Genomic DNA, 19546 nt, shown 5'->3' on the forward strand with positions numbered 1-19546 from the left:
TCAGCCATCAACACAAGGTCAGAGAGTCCTGTTTCCTCCGTGACAGGGAGCCTGTCGGGGCTCTGGGTGGACGTGCCTGTCGGAGGCAGCAGGATATTAAACATAATGGTTCCGTTGTGATGGCGCTCATCCTGCTCAGCCTCTGGAGGCACTGACTTTCCTCTGCTATTCGACGCCAACTAGCTAAAAAAATACACCCAGCCTGGCAGCGCAGAGGCCAGCTCCTGTTTCGGCAGGTTATCAGAGGGCACCCGGCGTGGCGGAGGCGCTGAACTTTACAGCGGCGTGTTTACTCTGTCCCCTGAAATCCGCAAACAGTTCTATCCAATGAGTCCAGCTAGCAAACACGGCAGGTCGCGCAGACCTTGTAAACAAAGGTGCGCCTACATTCAGCTGTCAATCATTTGTGTCCAGCCCTCCAGAGTCCTCCCTCCGTTTCTTCCACATTAGAGAAAATTAGATTTTGGTCAAGATAATGAGATGCAAATTGCTTCCTTCATATTTTCCAGTGTTATGAGATGATTTTGAAATGACTCCATCACCAGCTTTAATTATAGTGACGCTCTTCTGTGCTTCCTGCTCACATTTTCACAAACTGTGAAACCTCGTCACCACCGAATGAACCACGAAGAGCGGAACACAAAGGAAGTACAAATCACATGCTTCAACAGAGTGTTTATAGGAACAAATGATTTAGACAGGGCCGAACCACAGTCTTGCATTATGGGGGGGTATTAACATTCTTTCTGATGAATAAATCAAGGTTTCATCGGCTAATAACAATCTGGCCGTATCTGCTGGACAGGTGATGCCTGTTTCATGACGCTTTCTTTCATCGTAGATGAGGGGTTTAGGGTGCTCCGCTCCCATCTGGGCCCCGCTTTCTCCCTGCACGCACAAATCATGTTTCATGAGGCAAAACTTCCGCTGTCTTTCACCTGCCATCTGTTTCGCAGAAAAAGACGTGCGGGAAATTGCAAATTCTGAAAAAAAAGAAAAAAGGAGGGAAACTGCACTGACCCTCGGCTGAGGCGGCTTGAATGTCGTCACGCGTCTTGGGTGCCATTTACAGACGCGTTTCTGAAGGTGCAGAAGTTGGAAGGCAGCAGAGGAAACGGAATAGCCTGGCGGAACACCGTGTACTGAAAGAAACAAGCCGGATTAGACCAGGTTGAACAGATCTGGTAGAAAGTTGGAGGCTGACTCATTTGGTACCTCTGGGAATTTAACTTTCACATCAACGCTGTCTGCCGAGGCAACCACCACCGAGGCGGACACTTCCTTTTGGGGATTCATCTCATTTTGTTGGGAGAATCCATAAAGGAATGTGATGCCGGGGATGTAGCTTCCTATCCTGCAAAAGGTTAAAAAAAAGGATTTACAAGGATGGAATTGTTGCGTTCCCTCAAATGGTTCTCTCCTCCGCTGTTCCGAGTCCTGCTCACCTCCTGCCCAACTCCGCCATGCTTACAGGGATCTCGCTCCAGTCCAAGCTGGCCTTGACGGTCGGCTTGGCGCCAGGCAGATGTGCAGTTTCAGCTGTCACTGACATTTTGTAGGACTGACATTCGGCGCCCCATCTGATGTTTGCCTAGGCCAAACGAATATCAACCGGGATCGATAACAAAGAGAGCCGGGCTTGTTTTTTAGCCTCAGCATGCAGGAGTTCATACAGCAAAATCCCTTGCTGGTTTTTAGCTTTGTGGAGTCACGCAGTCATTACAAATTACAGCCATTAGCCAAATGAACAATCAATTCAGGCTTCCTGTATTCGCTTTACACACTTACTTGTACCTAAACTTCAAAGGAACAAGCAACACTAGCTAAAACTGTGTGAGCAAAAAGTTTTGACTGGCTATCGCTGTATTAGCTCAGTTAGCTACTGAGGTTTATGAGCAGACAATGTGACAAAATTAAATCAAGACGTCATCACGATGACTATATTTTTAACCACACATTTAAAAGTAATCAAATATTCAAAAAATTCAAAAAATGCCATCAAATATTCAAGAACTGATCAAATCAGTCATTTCAGGAAAAGTTGACTTATGGTATAACAAATATAACATGGTGTAAAAGGCTCCATGCTAACGCACAACTGTTAATATTTAACATCAATCCCAAGCTAAGCTCTCCTTAATACAATGTGTAAGGATTTCCATCTCCGGTGTGTGAACAAAGCTTTGAAATTCTGGGCGTTTTCATGGTTGATTAATATGTTGTGTTGTTCATCTTGAAGAATAAGTGTTTAATGTGATTAAAGCCCCTTTAACAGCTCTTCTCAGAGTCGCTCCTGCTGAGTTGATTGGCCCAGCTGGAAGCTGGAGCCTTTTAACCAATTGAACTAATTTGAAATAAAAGCAACTGCAGTCCAACAAACTTGGCGAAGTGAGACAAATATTATATTTCTGAAAACAAAACTATGCGAATGGCGTAATTCTGTCCGGCGGTGCTTCTTTACCTTTGTCTGGGAGGGAAGCCTCATGGTGGAGTCCATGCATACCCTCCAGTTGGCGTTTTCTCCCACCTGAGACACGTTGAGCTGCATGTTGGGAAGGCTAGCCTCTGGGCGGTAGTAGAGGGCGGCCTCGTAACCCTCGGGCCTCTGACTGCCGCTCATAGCTAAAGCTTTGAAACTAAACAGCGGTTGGGGGGCTGCGGCCTGAAGGAGATGGAAAGAAGTCCGTCAACCTCAGTCAAGGAAATTGTGTATTTGATGGACTCTTGGGCGTTCCTCAGGAGCAGCTAATAGCGTACTACCGTTGGGACGTCAAGGGGGCTGCTGTGAGATCCTTGCTCCCTGGAGGAGGGCAATGTGGGGATTTCCTGAGAAGTACGAGGAGGGACTTTAATCACAGTTATAGCAACATTAAATTTAAAGGCTGAGGACGTACCTTGGAGTTCCTCACAGTGTCCAACACCTGGTGGGTACTCATTGACAATTTACTAGAGTGGAGGTCAAACTCAAGGTGGATTTTCTCAACAGGTTTCACGGCTTGAACTAATGAAAGAGCAGAAATGGTGACAGAAGAAGTACCGATATGGACATCTCCTCAGGGCAGAATAAGCTCAAATCTGATTATCAGCTAAACCTCACAATATCTGATTACAACTCGAGATGCCAAACGGTGCAGCTGCGCTATCAGAAGACCCAAATCAAAGTCTCGTGTTCAACACCGCCTTACGTACTTGGCACAGCTTTGATGGCCATGTGGGTGAATCCCAGGAAGTAGTACAGAGGGTATTCCTCGTGATAATATTGCCTCCTTAACTCCGAAACTGCGCACAGACCTAGCCCATAAACTTTGCTCTCAGCGCAGTATTTGCGGCTGGAATGCCAAGAGTTTGCTTTGAGCATCTGTAGGGATGGAGAAAAAAGAAAATCACTAGATGATCAGCATCAATGTCCTAAACGTTGAGGCCGCACCTGCTCGTCCTCAGCCTCCATCACCGTAGGGACCTCCTTGTTGGGCTCCAGAGCTACAGGGATGAAGGGCGTCATTTGAGCTGGATCCTCAATGTTCCGGCTCACTGCATACACGTTCGAGCTGTGGACGTGACATGAAACAAGGATTTTCAGCATAAAATGAATGAATTGAATTTACAGTTTCAACTATCATTTTAAAAAACCTTATTGAAGCGACTTCAAATTCTTCTTTGAAAAGAGGGAAGTCGATTTCGAACTTCTTCTTTTTGATGTTGACCTTAGCGGTAAACCTCCATGGGATGGAAACCGGAATTTTGCTCTTTAACTCGGAACCACACTGGAAAAGTTCTGTACTGATCCCGTAGAAGAGCCAGAAATCTTTTGTGACCCTGGTAAAAAAGCAAAAAAAAAAAACCCCAAGTATGAATAAAAGAGAAAACATGCTAAAAAACAACAAACCAGCTGGTCGCTGTCAGCAAACATGTTTGTAGCATATTTAAAGGACAAACGGCCTTTACCCAATGAAACCGTCACTTTCCAGAGACACTTCAGAACTTAGAAGTTGGCCCAGGGTCTCTGTCAGGGGTGGGTTCACCACAGCCTTGGCTACAACAACACAACAGATATATCAGATTTAAGCTCAGCTTTTGGTTTGACCACAAACTCCTCAGCCTGTTTTTTTAACCTGAATTCAAGAATTGTGCGATTGGGCTGCTCACCATTAACAGTGACTGCACTGACGGATTGATAGTATTTGCTGATCTCCAGCGGTAAACCCAGACTGGTCGCTTGAAAGTAGCGAGCCTCGAAGGTTAGGAAAGGCTTCACACGGTGCCAGGACCACCCCTCAAGTAACCTGTGGATCAGGTCCCATAGTGGGCTCTCTTTCCCCGCGGAAGGCTCTAAGGCCTACAGGAGCAAGGACAGGGAGTTAAGGGACTGTTTGATCCTCTGGGTGTGTCCCTCCCTTCCCCCTCACCTTGATGACTTTCAAGATTAAGTCTTTGTTAATGTTGAGGAAGAACCACTCTTGTCCGGACAGTCGAGAATAGGCAGTCAGGACGGGCTTGTCGGTGGGCAGACTCTCCAGGTTTTTAAGCTGACAACGGAAAAAACAACAATGGAAATTTAACTGTGTTCCAACGTTTTGAGCTTTCATGGATACTCACCACATTGAAAACGGATTTAAAGTCATTGAAGCCAAAATCTGCATGAGCATCGCTCCTGATCACCTCCATGATCCCTTCAGCCCGGACGCCCAACTAGGAGGGAAAAGAAATATTCCGAGATTGGGCATCGAATGATTTCCATGAAGTGGCGACACGGGACAACGCACCTCCAGTAGCTCTAGAATTCTTCCGATGAATAAAAATTTGGATTTCATGATGATTTCGGTGGGGAAAACATTAGCGGCTCTTCGTAGCATGAACATCTCTGTAGCGGTGCCGATAAGGAAATCATCTGAATTCGTGACAAAAAGAGTTGTAATCGTTACAAACAGTCCTCCAAGACAAGTCCAAGAATTCCTGCAGGAGCACACCGTTGAACCAGTCCAGTCGCACCACCTTGCTGTAGCGATAGCTGAGGCGGCCAAATTTAGGTCCCAGGATTTTCACAGCCACATTGCAGACACTGGAACTAACATGGAAGGAACATAAATTAGTTTTATTTGGGACAAACGAAGGAACAAACCGCAGCAAACTACAGCGATGGTGGCTAGCTCCTGCTCACAGGAAGTGGTTTTCTGGTGTGGTGGATGTTGCGAGGCTTTTCAAGTAGGAGTATGCTGGGCTGATGATGTTGAGGTTTCCCTCCTCCATCAGACGTGTGGTCACCGTGGACACCAGAGCCATCGACGGCTTGGTCTCAAACAGAATGACAAAAGCCAGCATTCGGATCTCGGCAGGGATGGTCTTGTCCAGGAACAGTTTCAAGGTGACATCCCGGACCTGAGAACAAGCACAGTACCGATTCATCTTCTGTTTATTTGTGATAGAGCCTCATTTCACAGATACTCTCCGTTCTCTTACACTGTGAGGGTCCCTGACGGCGATGAGCCTCAGCGACTGCACAGCCGCACTCAGCACGGAGGGGGGAAGCTCCACAGGGGAGGCCGCCACGCTGGGAAGGAAGCGCATGATGGTTTTGACGCTGCCTGGGTGACCCGCGTTCCCGAGAGCTTTGAGGACAGTGACCATTTTGTTCTCGTCGCCGCTCCTCAGGCTCTCCACGGCAATGTCGATCAGCGGCTGGTGCAAAAAATAAGAGTTGAGTTTCAATCCCTCATCCGTGCGAAGGCAGTTGCTCGATTACCTGAACGGTGTTGATTGGACAAGATGTGACATAGGCACAATTTCTGTACACCAGAGATCCGTAGGTGAGCATCGCAGTTTGCCAGAGAAAATCGCTGGATTTGCTGAAGGTCATATTCAGGAAGATCTAGTGGAGAGAGACAGGCTGTGTCACAGAAGGTGGCATTTCTTAATGATACCGTCTATGCTTTACACTAGCTTACTTTGGCCATCTCTACCAGCTCAGGACTCGGCTGGAGATGGTTGATCGACAACAAAAGGGCCTGCACGGCTTCTGCTGTGCTTATGTCCTGAGCGTGGAATCGATTTTGGAGGAACTTGAGGATCCTGGCATCATTGACCTCAGGGACAATGTCCAAAAACCAGTTTCTGATGGACAGAAACCAAAATTAGCACTGGAGACAGAGAGTGTCATCTTTACGCTTCGATTACAACCTTTCCTGAAAGCCATCAAAAAACAAATATTTTCATTATTTCATTTAAACGGATTCAAATGTTTATGGGGCACAACACATAATCCCACACACACTGCTGGTCATTTCACAGGACGAGTCAAATGGACTCAAGGTCCCGCCCATGCAGTGATACATGAGCAGTACAGTAATGTGTAGTGTGCATGTGACCTCATGCATCGGTCCATCTGTGTTTTCATATCAACTAACGGACAAGCACTGCTGACCTTTGCAGAGTGTTTCCTGAAAATTGCTTCCACATAGTTTCTAGTCCTTCATACGGCATCACTCTGAGGAGTTGATAGAGCTTTATGTTGTCCTCCGTGGTCGCGCTGTTAATGGTGTATTTGTTCTCTTCAGCCAGCTGTTTGATCAACTCGATGGCCTGTTAGGAGGAACAACTGCTTTAAATTTGGTGTTTGGCATTTTGAATGAACCTGGGAAAAGAATTCAGCGGAAACTGATTGATCTGACATCTTTCTGGGCTCATCCGGTTAAAATGTCCCTGCCACATGTGCTCGTTAGCTACGTCACCTTGGGTATCGGGTCGTTCAGGTTCTGCATGATCATGGGGAAGGTGGCTCCAGCGTCAACAAACTTGTACTTGAGGTCGCCCTTATGTTCCATCGGCCCCAGCGTGAATTCTCTCCCTTTATCGGTCACGCCGAGCAATACCATCTCCTTCCTGTAGAGGGAGCCATTTAAAGCCACTGTTAGCGGAGCCTCTGGAGTGGCACGGTATGCAGATCTTTTCTGCTCTTACACTGCCTGCATCTTGAAATTGCCACCCTTGACGTTAAAAGGGGTGAAGAACTGTCGCTCCAGGCTGTGAGCTTTGGTAATGATTCCGCCGTCTGCTGTCGGCTTGACTGAGTAAAGATATCTCACTGTTGACATGACAGATTCTCCTTTCTGGATGAGAGCACACAGAGAAACAGCAGTGACGAAAACGCGCATGAGAGTTCAGCTCTGCGGTAGGATGAGCAGACCTGTTTGGAGACGTTGTCGAGCACAGCCATCGCTACCCCCGTGTACTTCGCTGCCTTGTCCCTGCAGTTATCGATGTCCACCACCTGGGTGACGCTCAGCTCTTTCGTCTCGTCGTTCATCTCAGTGACGTAGGTGCTTTGACACGTGCCGTGAATGCTGACCTGTCAAATTTGGCGACATCTTTAGACTTTTAATTATTGATAAAAAAGACTACTGTCGAGGACTCGCCTCCTCCAGCTGATAGATCCTCTCTTTGGTCTTGAGGGTCATGTGGAAGAAGCTCAGGATGCCCCTCACGATGTTTACCGTCATGTCAGACACCTCCGAAGAAGCGCGGATGTTGCTGATGTGCCCGCCAACGTAGTCGAACATGAAGGGCGTGGCAAGCTGAGCGCTGAGGTGCTGGGTGAGCTTTGAGGAGGCCGCAAAGTTGTTTTTGCCCGGGAAGCCATTGAACTCCTCAAAGGCCAGCTTTGAGACCTGCGAAGGAAGATGTAAAGGTACCGTAGGATGACCTGGAGGTGCCAAAAGGTGGAGCACAGCAGGTCTCGGGTCGGGTCGTGAGCTTTTAAAAAGCCTTTCAAATCACAAGGAGGTTCGTGCGACCAAAGTACCTGAAGGACGAAGGTTTGTTCGGACGACCCTCTGATCCTCAGGTTGCATGTCAAGCGCATGCCAGACTCTGCCGTGTTCGACAAGCCGAGTCCAAATTTCACCGACCCCTCATATCTGTACTCGTAGATTTTCTTTGGGTTCAGACGGAGCGCTGCAAAATAGTCCCAGAATGAGGCGCCGATCAATCGTTGCTTTGGGAAGGTTTCGAAAACGCTAATATGTAAAAGACGGACTCACCGTATGGGGCAGGTTGACAAGCTGAAAGACATAAAAAACAGGAAACAGGCTTAAGAATTTATAATAACACTGGCAACAGAGGAGTGATACTTATGCCCATTCCTGCAGACATTTCGGCCCAAACGGCTTAAAATCATTGCTACCGATTTAATTTCAATCGTACAGATCAATTCTGATCACAAAAACACACCAGTAATGTGTGACAGACCCTCTGACTCTAGTAGGGAAGCAAAAACTTACTGGCCAAGGCCACCAGGCAGCACAGGAGGAGTCCCCTCATCGTGAAACTGAGAGGCTGATAACTCTGCGTTCGCCGTTTTTAAGCTGCGTTCTGCTTGTTTGTTTGTTTAGGTAATCATTAGGGAAACAGATTACATCGATGGGACGGTTAAAGAATAAACATGTTCCCACTGAACCCAGTGGCAATGTTACCGCGACAATGTCACCGCGACAATGTCACCAAATGTGAGAGACAGCAAATGCTTTGTGAAGGGTCGAGGGCCACTTTAGAGCGCACAGAGAGCTGCATTCAGGGCTTGTTTATTCCACGTTAAAACTAATTTCCATCCACTCAGAAAATGGTGGTAACACGTTTTGCGCAGCCGGATGAGAGGACGAGCCGAGGGGATTCACATTTGCTCTGCCAGTGAGAGTCAGTCCTGTGGACTCGAGGAAGAAGAAGGCAGCAGGCGTCTTCCCTGCTTCGGTTCTGCATGACATCGGATCAATGTCAATTCTTGAGGCCTTTTTGGTGTTTGATTGAATTTCGTATCATCTTTATTTTCCATACTGGAAAAGGATCAGGTTGTAACATCATACGTTGTCATTGCCAAACAATTATTTTTATTTTGTTTGTTTCTAATCATCAGTGTTGGATTACCTCGAGTTCATCTATGTGTCAACAGATCTGGACACAAACGTGTGTGATATGAATAAAAAGTCTATAGAAATTATGAGAGTTATCACCATGTCAGGGGTCCACTCCAAAACTGTTTTACACCCTTTGTAAAGCACTTTGATGCCAAAATCTGAATTCGTATTTTACATATTTACAGTCGCAGCTTCCATGTCTGATTAATTTTAAACATGCGGTTCTCAAATCGACCACGAGATGGAGACATTTGTCCATGTATCTAAGAGAACCAGCAGAATAACTTTGAGTTCATTCTTCCTAAACTGAGATGTTGACAGAAATGTGCCAAAAAGAAACCTGACGCCTTGTTTGATACATTTATTTTAATAATTTACAAATTAATTTTGAACACAAAAGGAAAAGAAGTACAGGCTTCGGAGCAGTTAGAATATCTGGCGTGTTAAATAGGAAATGCACACGTTCTAAATCTGCTGATGTGGACGTGGAACATAAAACAGACAGAACGTCTGAGCGCTGGCAGGCTTTGAGAAGGGAAACATGACAGTTAGGTGTTGTGTTTCAGAAGATTTCTGTACTAAACAATTCCTCCCGCACCTCCCAGAAATGAAAGCATGAGTCACTGGATGCTGCAGAAATCTGACGTGAAGATGTTCCGGCTCCAGCTGCGTTCATTCATCTCAGGCATTCAAAACAACACGGCACATTTTTGAAAAGCCTGTAGTACTCCTCCTGAATCTGGAACGACAGACGCAACAGCGAAGTTTAGCTGAAAAGGAGTAACTACAGGGGCCCGAGCAGAGCCTGGCTTGGTGTTACCTTTCTGGACAGCACGCAGAGGAAGATGAAGATGAACATCCCCTGGAAGGTGTTGCTGATGGTGAACAGGTAGGCGGTGAGGGTGGTCTCATGGAGGATGTGCAACACTCCGAAGGTCCAGGTGGCTCCCAGCACGAAGAGCAGGGCCATGGCACCGCGGGCGCACGACCTGCCGGGCGACCAGAAACAGCCAGGTAACGAAGATCCGCGCCCCCCACACGGCGCTGATCCACCTTTCCCTTCCTTTGACCTTCTCCAGAGGTGCATATCTAATCCTACCTGATGTTTTCGTAATGGCTGATTTCGGGTTTTTTCACAGCGGTGTGTCGGTACACTTTGTAGATGATCACTCCGAAAGCCAAGAGATTAACCTTTGGGGGGGAAACGTGACGAACAGACAACAACAACAGCAAAGGAGCTGATGAATATTAGCCGTCCGTAGTTGGTGATTTCAGTTCAGAATCAAAAGTCAGGAGCAGATAAATCTCACCAGAATGATCAAGCAGGCCGGCCCGATGAAGCTCCATATGAAGTGGTTCTCTGTGCTCAACCAGCAGCTGGAACCAACACAAAGCCTGTTTTTATTTGATGCCACACTTCACCTCCGTCGTTAGGCTAAGCTAACGATAGCTACCGCGACCCTCCCACATGACCATCCTCTCTAACTTTATTCGAAATACAAGTGGGATGAGATTCATCTCATTTATCTTTGCTCTTACACCTTATCGGTGCCATAATACTTGAAGCCGAGCGTCGCTGAGATGGCCACCACGACCGCCGGGCTGCCGTAGCCGAAGACGTAGAAGTTGCGGTGAAGGAAGCCTTTGTTGTAGATGACGCCGACCACGATGAGGTACAGGTGGATGCCCTCGATGCACATCCAGGCGAACGCCGCCAGGAAGAAGTAGTGCAGCAGCCCGGCGATGACCGAGCAGAAGAGCTGTGGAGGAAGAGGGAAGAAGAGAGAGAGCTGTTCCTCCATGGTTCTTTGGCATCCGTGACCCCCCCCCCCCCCGGTCGCCGGCTCACCTTGTGCGTGTTCATGTTGATCCCCACCAGGAAGATGAACTCGGCCATGAAGAGGCTGCAGCACAGGTTCTTGTGGATGGTGGTCCGGGTGCTCTGGATCTCGCTGAAGAACCAGAAGGTGAAGATGCACATGGACAGACAGATGAGGGAGATGATCATGCCCAGCTGGGTGATCCGGGTCAGGACCACGCGGTGGGCCCCCAGCTGAGGAGCAAATGGAACAGGAGGCGTTTTTAACCGGAGGCTTCACGGTTTGCTGAAGGTTGACACAGGTTCTGGTCAGGAGGGGTCAGGAATCAGATTTGTTCCTTTTGTTGTTACGGCCTGATGTTCTGATCCAAAACAGCCTAAACCATCAAACCAGATTTTTATCAGGTTTCTGAGCCAAGAACCACCAGAGATGAACGTTCTCTTGGCTTCAGCTGCCTTTTAGAAGACAAAATTTAGCTCATCGTGTGAATTCAAGTCATTTTTGATCTTATTTATGGTCGAGGACGCTCTAAAGAGTGAGGGAAAAAAGCAGGATAATTCCTGTTCCAGGACATCATCCGTCATCAGAAACTGAAATTAATTTCTGATGGAAGTTCTGAATCGTGGGACTGGACCAGTTTTCCCAGGACAGAACGTTGGATCACAATCAGGAGATAAACGCACGGCTTCAACAACAAGCTCGTCCCAGAGCTGCGTCACTCACGTTGGCTCGGCCGGAGGACATGAGGATGGCGAAGTGCGTGAGGTGGTCGCAGGAGCAGGTGGTGGCGTTGGCGCCCACGTGCACGGTCCGGCAGCCCCGAGTGGACCAGCGGCCCTGCAGGCTGTCGGGCTCGTACTCCCAGAAAGCACATTTGACGGCGTCGTCCTGGGCGTCCACGGGCTTCAGAGGAGAAGGGAAAAAAAGGTGGAGATGCTAATAATGTGCCGTCTTCTGTAACGCGCTGCACATTAGAGCGCCAACAGATGGCGCCGATGAAAAGCAATCAGGTTTAATGGGTCAGAAACGACGTTTTTGACACATTAGCTTCAGAGACGTTATCGTAGTCGCGCTTCTTTGCTATAGTGGCGTCGTGTTGCCGCGTGGGCCGCCCAAAATGTGCCGACACATCAGAAGCTCGCTAAAGAAATGCATCTATCTATCTATCTATCTATCTATCTATCTATCTATCTATCTGTCTATCTGTCTATCTGTCTATCTATCTATCTATCTATCTATCTATCTATCTATCTATCTATCTATCTATCTATCTATCTATCTATCATTGTTGAAGGAGTCTAATTACAAGGCCTTACTATGTATTAAGTATTAAATAAATCATATTAAGGACTTTAAATTTTAGTCTTGGTTGACTGAACGTGCAGTAATTTATAATTCTAAAGAATTTTATTCTGCGTCATTAATATTTAGAAAAAAATCCAAATCAACTTTTTGTCCTGACGTCGTCAGAAAAGGCGTCCACGTGGTGGAGCGGCCCGATATTTTCATGTTGTCTGAACATAACTCAACACCTCCTCGCTGGGCTGCGGCCTCCAGGGCCCAACAAAAATAATGATTTTGGGCTTCCTCATCCACTTTAATTGTCTCCAGCAGCGCATTAATTTCTCGGGTTATTTCTCGCTTTACTTGCTTTGCCATCCCTCCAACCTTCCGTCCGTTACCCTAAACAGGGAGGTCAGTCACAGACTCAAAATTTCCCCCCTGAAAACCCACAAAAAGCACTTAAAGCTCCTCCCAAGTGGATTTTAACCAAATTTGCCCCAAATGGAAATGCTAGCATGGAGTTTTGGCAAAGTCACCCTGGGAATAGAGTTTCCCTACAGTGAACGAGGCGGGAACGATGGGCTCGTTTTCCACGGAAAGACGATCTTGGGGAGGGCTTAATAACGTGATCCGGCCGGTCAGCGCTTTGTGTGATCTTTACCTCGCTGTGCCTCAGAGTGAAGGTGACATGGTCGAGCTGGTAGCTGTCAGCAGGTTTGACGGCGGCGGCCACCACGCGGGAGTTGACAGTGATTTCCCCTGTTCCCGCGTAGCGCGAGTAGTCGGTGACACCCGGGTCAGAGCTCGGCTTCAGGATGTCGCCGACGCTGTCATAGCGCACAAACACCACGGACACGCTCCCTGACGGACACGGGGAAGTTAGCCAAAGTCAGGCTTTACGTACTTCAATGGAACTTTATTTAAAGTCAAACTTTGTCATTGACGATGCGCCCGTGACGCTAAATCTAAAGCAGAGTCCATCTACTTGCTTGGCCACTGCGTTTTCCACGGCCATGAGCACATGTCGCCAACGGCAACATATGGCTAAACAGAATCCGCCGTCCCGCCAAGCGCGCAGATGGTCGCGGCATTTGAAAAGGCTAATAAGGCCACTTTACCATTGCTGTCCTCTGCCGCTCGCAGTTTTGGACTTAGATTTATATGATCTCCTGCCATCGACGCAGACAGTTTGGCTTTGGGTTGGCGGGCATCAAACGTGTAGAGTTTCACTTCTGCGCTCGAAAACAGAGAGAAGAAACCCACAATTACCCAAAGGGTGACGCACAGGTGGGGGACAGGGTCGCACAAACGACTGGATTACTGTCTCACCCATGTCGGCGGCTTTGATTTGCAGCTCGGTTGGAGTTTTGTAGTTGTTGGCAAGCGTCAGCGCGCTCTCTTCGACAGCGTGCAGCAGCTTGGTGATGGTATGTTCCCGACGCTCCGCTTTCATTCGGTTCCAGGCCACCAGCTCATCCTTCTCCACCAAGTTGTTTACGGCGTTCACTAAATTCTGTCCAAAAGAGTGTGCATTGAAAAATACTCTGTGCCCGACAATACCGTGTGATTATTGCTAATTATATGGGTATTATGTGTTAATTACATGATAATTAAATGGACTTGGCACTTTAAAAGGGTCTAAGTGGGGTTACAACAAAGGGAGGAATAAAGATTACTATGAGAGAGGTGTTGGTGGAAGATGGTTCCATGCTGGAGTCCGATCCCGTGGAGGCTAGCATCGCAGTGGATCGACTCAAGGCCTCGACGTACGCGATGACCTCCACCGAGGAGAGCTCGCTGTACGTCTGCTCGGCGATTTCCTTCAGGAGTCTCTGCGGTTCAGTGAAGTTTCTCATCTAAAGAATGTAAAAAATGTTGATGTCACAGAAGGCGCTAGTACCATCCTGCAGCTATTAGCATCAGCAGCAGCACTATTAGTGAATACTACAGTTAGCATAAGGGGGTGTGCGACTGATGACATTCAAAGGAAATAAAGAACTTTTCCTCTTGTTTCCAGCTGCTCCTGGATCTCTGAACGAGCGTCTCCTTTGAAGAAAGTCCCTTTTCTCGGTGTTGCATGAGCTACTTTCTACAATTAACACATTCTTTTGTCTTTACAGTCAAGAGGAGCCGCTTTAGTCCACTGCTCTCTCCATCCAACAGGGGGCAGCATCATCACATCTATTTTTACCTTCCCCAGTTTGAGTTGGGGGGATAGGGGACGGTGGGGGGGGGTTACTCACATGCTCAAGTGTTCTGTCGATTGTCTCCGTGATGCAGCCGATGTTGTCGTGGCAGTATTTCTGCGGATTCTCTGGAAACAGCAATTAACAAAAGTTTCTGATTGCTCGGTTTATTTCCATAACTCCAGCAGGGGAAAGTCTGCGACATTAAAGCCTCCGAGGTTGCAGAGGCGTAACATCACAATTTTCTTTCACAACGTGTCAGAATTCCAGATTGCACCTTGACGCGGAGTATTGCGTGATAGATTCTCCCCCGCAAAATGTCCAAAAAAATAAAAAAAAAAGCAATAAAGAGCAATGTGTGAACGCGAGCGTGCGCTCTTCGCTATCCTCACACTGACCTTTACATCTTACGTCTGTGGTGGGAGAAAAGTGCTGAGTGCCTGAAGTTGGGATGTAATCACGCTGACAGGTGCAATAGAAGGATCCATTCGTATTGTGGCAGTGTGAGTTGGGTCCGCAGGGCGCCCCCAACTGGCATTCATCGATATCTGCAAGACGAAAAGTGAAAGTTCCCGTCTGATTAAATAAAAGTTGTTATCAAACCAGCACTCGGAAATAGATTCAAGCTTCAATCCTGGACTTAGTTTGCAATTAAAAGTCCCTTTGATGACCTACAGGCCCTTGAAGGCCCCTATAGTGAACCAGATGGTACTGCCCTGCGTAACCGAGCAACAACATGCTACTGTAGGTCACAATCAGGTAGGATACAGGAATACTGAGTGTAAATTATCCCGGGAGAGTCACAGCAGTCACAGCTTGGGAGGTTTGGATGCTAAAGTGTGAGATGCTAACATTACCGATGCATTCGGTGCCGTCGTTGGGCTGGAACGAGCCCGTTCCCGTCGACACGTAGCCGGACACGCACGTGCAGAAGTAGCTCCCCTCGGTGTTGGTGCAGTTGCCCCGCTCCCCGCAGATATTCGTCACATTCTGACACTCGTTGTCGTCTGGTTGCACAAAAAGCCAAAACAGTTAGCTTACGGAAGAAAAATACAGTGGAGCAAACGCTGGACTTCCTCGGGGGACTTGTGATGTGTATTTCCAGTTCGGACTTATCTGTATTTATAGTTTAGAATTTAAATGTAACATTTAGTGTTACTCATGTAAAAACATAAATAACAAATGAATGCTAAAGGCCGTTTTTAAGTGTGTTTGTCCACTCTGTAGCATCATTCCAGCAGAAATAGAGGGGGGCATTTTTGAGGATGCACTTTAAAAATGTTACACACAGAACCTCCAATACCAAGAAAAGAAATAATTATTGCATATTTAACAGGCTAAATTGCAAAGACGGTGCTACAGAAGAGTTGCAGAACGGTTGCTTCAGTTGTTGTAACTTGGATAAAATCTGGAGCTTTGACTTTGCACGGATATTGACTGGATGTCGCCTCCACGCTCAAACTAGGGTTTAAATATTCCTTAAGTTAGTATTGATCCTCGTGTGAACTTTAGCCGGCGCTGCTGCATCCTCTCTTGATTAAAAGCGTTTCATTTTGAACCTACTCCAAACACTTTTTCGGCTAACACGTAGCGGCTGTGAAGCAACCCTAGTTAACCCTAGCCACCAGTGGAGGTGACTCGCTACAGCGAAGGCTCTGTCTCCCAACACAGCTTCCGTCTCCGGCCTCTCCCTTTATCGGGAATGACCTATTAAGATTTTCCACTGTTTTGCTTTCTCACTTGCCGACGTCTGACAAACGCTGTGTTCTTCCTCTGCGCGGTACCTTTAGCACAAAAGCTGTCTGGGAAGGGAAATCCTCCTCTGTGATCAGGGAGTGGGCTGCATCTGAAGGGGAAATACCTCCAGAACAAACAGCCTCTTCAACTGTCACAAACATCACACCCACTTTAACATCAGCTTAGATAGCTTGTTTGTAGCTAAGCTAACCACCCACGCCATCTTTGGACATTGCGCGGTTTCTTCCAGGGGGGGTATCATAAGTTGGTCGTGATTTTGATTCTTTAGCTTTTAAAAACATTTACCAGCAGGATTGTTTTACTCTTTTGACGTCGCAGGAGATTTTAGCTGCGCTGCTAATGTGATAAGGATTAGTCAGGAAGCAAGGAGGGTTCCAGGAATTCAAAACAGCTCAGAAACACGACAGGAGGAACAATGCAGGCTGCAGGACAGACCGCTGCAAACGAAGTGTCCAGGCCAACCACAACAACCACAACAACCAATCACTGCACGGCAAAATAACACAACTTTTATTCATTGGTTGCTATTTACGCTACTTTCTTCAGCAACGGCGATCCCGTAACAAAACGCTGTATTTCTGTATATTCTGATTTGATCAGTTTAACTTAGTTCTAGACTTTATAGACATGAAGATGTGTTGAATCTACACGATCAATTAAATATAAAACAGTCGGTATAGAATTTTTTTTTTTTAAAAAAGGGAGATTTAGGGCAATTGAATCCAGATCCAAAACAGAATTTTCAAGTAATTTTACTGACATTCACAGGCAAAAACACCATCGATTTAGTTGAATTGGTTGTTTAGGCCCCTCATGGGCTGAAATAGATCTCTTTTAAATATAATATAATAATCAGTCTGATTAAAACGTGGGAGCAGCACATTTATTTAAGCTAAAACAGCCCAAATCTGGCAATGATCTTCACAGGCAGGTTTGTGGCGTTAATATTCACCGTTGCAAAACGTGGTGCCGTCGCCGGTGTAGCCGCGCCTGCAGAAGCAGGCGTCTTTGGATCCATTCTGGGCCTTGCATGTGGCGAGTTGGTGGCAGGAATCGCAAATGTCAGAGAGTGTGCACGGATCCATGAGACTGGAGAGCCATGCTGCGGGGACACACAAAGACAGCGCTTTTGTGATGCTAGCGTGACTAAACAGCTGCGCCTCCACAGAAAAACCACAGCTTTCATTCTGGGCTTGAGTGGACAAGCACATCAACCAATCACAGATTAGCTGTAAATATCTACACTCGTAAATATATAATAACAATCGTCGTACGAAGAATTCCTTTGGGAACTAGAAGGCAGCCATGCTAGCGCGAGAGGACGGACGAGGTCACGTACCTGTTAAAAGTACAAGTTTCATTGGCGACTTGAGTAGAGACTCCATACTGGCGCTGTGTCGGGCTCACTTTTAGCCCGGAGCTGTGGGGGCCGGTTGCTGACGCGGGCCACTTCCTCGCATCACTTCTTCCTGTTTGCCTGGACCTGTCCCTTCCTGTCTGGATCTTTAATCTTCTTTCAAAGTCACGCAGCCGGGCCCACACCAGGACCCGGCCCTTCGTTTGCTGTGGTGATAAACCCCCCTACCCCCCCACAAAAATGAACCTTTCAACAGAATTCACCCTCTTTTTTTGTGTTGAAAAGGCAAAAAAGTTGCCTTGTTCCCGCTGTGATTTATGGCGCCATTTTGGAAGTCTCGGCACCATTGTTCTCACGGGGCAAATAGAGTGGGCCAAGTAAACAACCCAGACCCGCTCCGTGGAAGGATGACCCCCCTCCCTTCCGCAAAAGGACTCACACATTCCAGAGCTGTGCATCTTCGCCTGCTCCTGCAAACAATCCCTGATTATTCCACCTGGAAAGACTGAATCAAGTCCCTGAATCCCTGTTTTACAACCCTGATTCAAGGTTAAAGATGAACCACAAAGAGGTTTTTAAAATCCCCAATAGCATCACGGCCTCGTTCTTCCTGACTTTCGGTCCTTTCTGGTTTCACCGGCGACAGTCCGAAACTTCTAGTTTGTCTTCTATTATCGTCTCCAAACCTCAAAACAGGAGAATTAGCGAACGGGACGATTCAGATGTTCAGGGTGACAACATGAAAGGAGACACCTCCATTCCGGTGCAACTTATGGCCCCCGGTTCTGTGGAACGACCAGGCCCGTGAAGATTTTGCCTTTTCTGGCTCTGCGATCTGTGGCGATGCCTGAATTGCTCAGGCTAGGCACCTACCGGGGTGCGTTGCGTTTAATGGCACGTTCGAATCGCGCTGTCCTGGGAAAGCGGCGTGAATATCTGGCTGTGACACTTTCCCAACAGTGGGAAGGAAGTGATGCTGTCAGGAACAAACCTGGACTGATTGCAGCCTCCTTAAAGATCAGGAAATCTTTTGAGAATTTCAAAGGCTTTTATTGTAACAAAACAAACCAAGCAAAAAAAAAAGAACCCAAAGGAAGAAGAGCTCTGCTGCTTTCGGGAAGTCGTTTTGTGGAAATGTTCCCCTCCTTTTCTTTTCCTCTCTCATGGAGATGGAAATTCCGACTCTGCAGCAGAGAGAAGTTCCTGAACATCTCATCGGATGTCAAGAAGTGTTGCCAAGCTGTTCACACAATCTCGGGATTTGCAGCCCGGTGTTACGGCTATTTTGAGCTCCGCCGCCTCTCTTTGTTCGGTCCTTCAGTCCCGTAAATGGTCCACGGTAGCAGCGCACCGACTCTGCCCGGCCTGTAGGGGGCGATGTAGCGATGGGTCAGGAAGCTACAACAGCTGCACAAGTTCAATTTTGGTTGAAAATGAGTTTTTTTCTGGTTTTGTTTGTCAGCATTTGGTCACGGGAAGATAAGAGGATCAGGAATATCCTCTTATAACGTCGACAAACACCTCCGTTTCTTTCCCTGAAAATAAACATTCACTTGCAGGCAGAGAGAATAAAGTTTGTCCCGTTTGATTCACGTTCAGATATTACGTTTATGACGAGTAGAACAAACCAGGGAGAGAGAGAGAGAGAGAGAGAGAGAGAGAGAGAGAGAGAGAGAGAGGAGTTTAACACAATCAATAAAACCTCCAAAACAACTTTGCAGCTGAATCGGAATATTGGGGGTCTGACCCCCCCCCCCCCCCCCCCCCAACTCTGAGCCGGTTTGGTGCGTTCGAACCCGAAACCCTGAGTCTTCCTCCACGTTGGTCCGCTGTGTCCTAAACGCTCCCCCCAAAAAGTCCATCTTTGCCTTTTTATTCAATCAAACCTGGACCTGGACAATGAGTTCAGGAGGAGACTGAGCGTAAACAAGCTCATCAATCACCCCCCCCAACGCTAGACTGCAGCCTCTACCTACATAGTCTGTGATGTAGTTAATGTGCTATGCTAATTGTGTTGTGCTGTTAGATTATAATAAAGATAGAGAGACGGATTATTAGCTTTAGCTCCCCTGATCCAGGCTCAGAGCTGGATACGCTGCAAACAAAAATAAAAAAAGGATCTCTTACAAATAACTGACAAAAGGAAAGATTAGAGAAGCGTTCATGTTTCTGTCAATGCTATTTGGCTGTGGGACGCTGTGAAGATTCCACAGTTCTTTTATGGGGAAGTCTTCGATG

The 19546-nt window shown here is 47.2% G+C and overlaps 2 protein-coding genes across 2 annotated transcripts; both read right to left on the reverse strand.

The window, feature by feature from the left end:
• Positions 1-660: 660 nt before the first annotated feature.
• Positions 661-8479, reverse strand: vtg3 (vitellogenin 3, phosvitinless). The gene is made up of 28 exons (XM_057039208.1): positions 8274-8479; positions 8034-8054; positions 7796-7947; positions 7410-7661; positions 7181-7342; positions 6955-7103; positions 6726-6876; positions 6419-6576; positions 5943-6108; positions 5741-5866; positions 5458-5676; positions 5159-5376; positions 4968-5065; positions 4764-4888; positions 4597-4689; positions 4407-4526; positions 4147-4336; positions 3946-4033; positions 3631-3816; positions 3428-3548; positions 3190-3358; positions 2895-3001; positions 2761-2826; positions 2462-2662; positions 1446-1591; positions 1216-1354; positions 1021-1142; positions 661-888 (listed from the first exon to the last, which is right to left on the reverse strand). The coding sequence occupies exons 1-27, from the start codon at positions 8311-8313 to the stop codon at positions 1047-1049; spliced, it is 3759 nt and encodes a 1252-aa protein (XP_056895188.1). The 5' UTR covers positions 8314-8479; the 3' UTR covers positions 661-888; positions 1021-1046.
• Positions 8480-9249: 770 nt separating this feature from the next.
• On the reverse strand, positions 9250-17554 carry adgrl4 (adhesion G protein-coupled receptor L4). The gene is made up of 16 exons (XM_057038901.1): positions 17291-17554; positions 16904-17053; positions 15051-15200; positions 14592-14741; positions 14251-14321; positions 13684-13863; positions 13337-13520; positions 13126-13239; positions 12669-12868; positions 11447-11626; positions 10753-10956; positions 10443-10663; positions 10214-10280; positions 10003-10094; positions 9724-9892; positions 9250-9642 (listed from the first exon to the last, which is right to left on the reverse strand). Exons 1-16 carry the CDS (start codon positions 17334-17336, stop codon positions 9580-9582), a joined length of 2241 nt encoding a protein of 746 aa, XP_056894881.1. The 5' UTR covers positions 17337-17554; the 3' UTR covers positions 9250-9579.
• Between the last annotated feature and the right edge of the window lie 1992 nt (positions 17555-19546).

This window comes from Takifugu flavidus, chromosome 7, assembly GCF_003711565.1.
Source record: "Takifugu flavidus isolate HTHZ2018 chromosome 7, ASM371156v2, whole genome shotgun sequence".
Lineage (NCBI taxonomy): Eukaryota > Metazoa > Chordata > Actinopteri > Tetraodontiformes > Tetraodontidae > Takifugu > Takifugu flavidus.

Bases quoted from the DNA above. Each gene is read 5' to 3' on its own strand.
- adgrl4 (XM_057038901.1), bottom strand. From the start codon at position 17,336: ATGGAGTCTCTACTCAAGTCGCCAATGAAACTTGTACTTTTAACAG. The intron at 12,869-13,125 runs GTAAAGTGGCCT...CGTGTCCGTCAG, and splicing joins AGCGGCAGAGGACAGCAATG to GGAGCGTGTCCGTGGTGTTT. The intron at 9,893-10,002 runs GTAGGATTAGAT...GTCGCCCGGCAG, and splicing joins AGCCATTACGAAAACATCAG to GTCGTGCGCCCGCGGTGCCA.
- vtg3 (XM_057039208.1), bottom strand. From the start codon at position 8,313: ATGAGGGGACTCCTCCTGTGCTGCCTGGTGGCCTTGGCCA. The intron at 7,104-7,180 runs GTCTGCTCATCC...GCTCTCATCCAG, and splicing joins TCGACAACGTCTCCAAACAG to AAAGGAGAATCTGTCATGTC. The intron at 5,867-5,942 runs GTAAGCTAGTGT...TCTCTCCACTAG, and splicing joins AGCTGGTAGAGATGGCCAAA to ATCTTCCTGAATATGACCTT.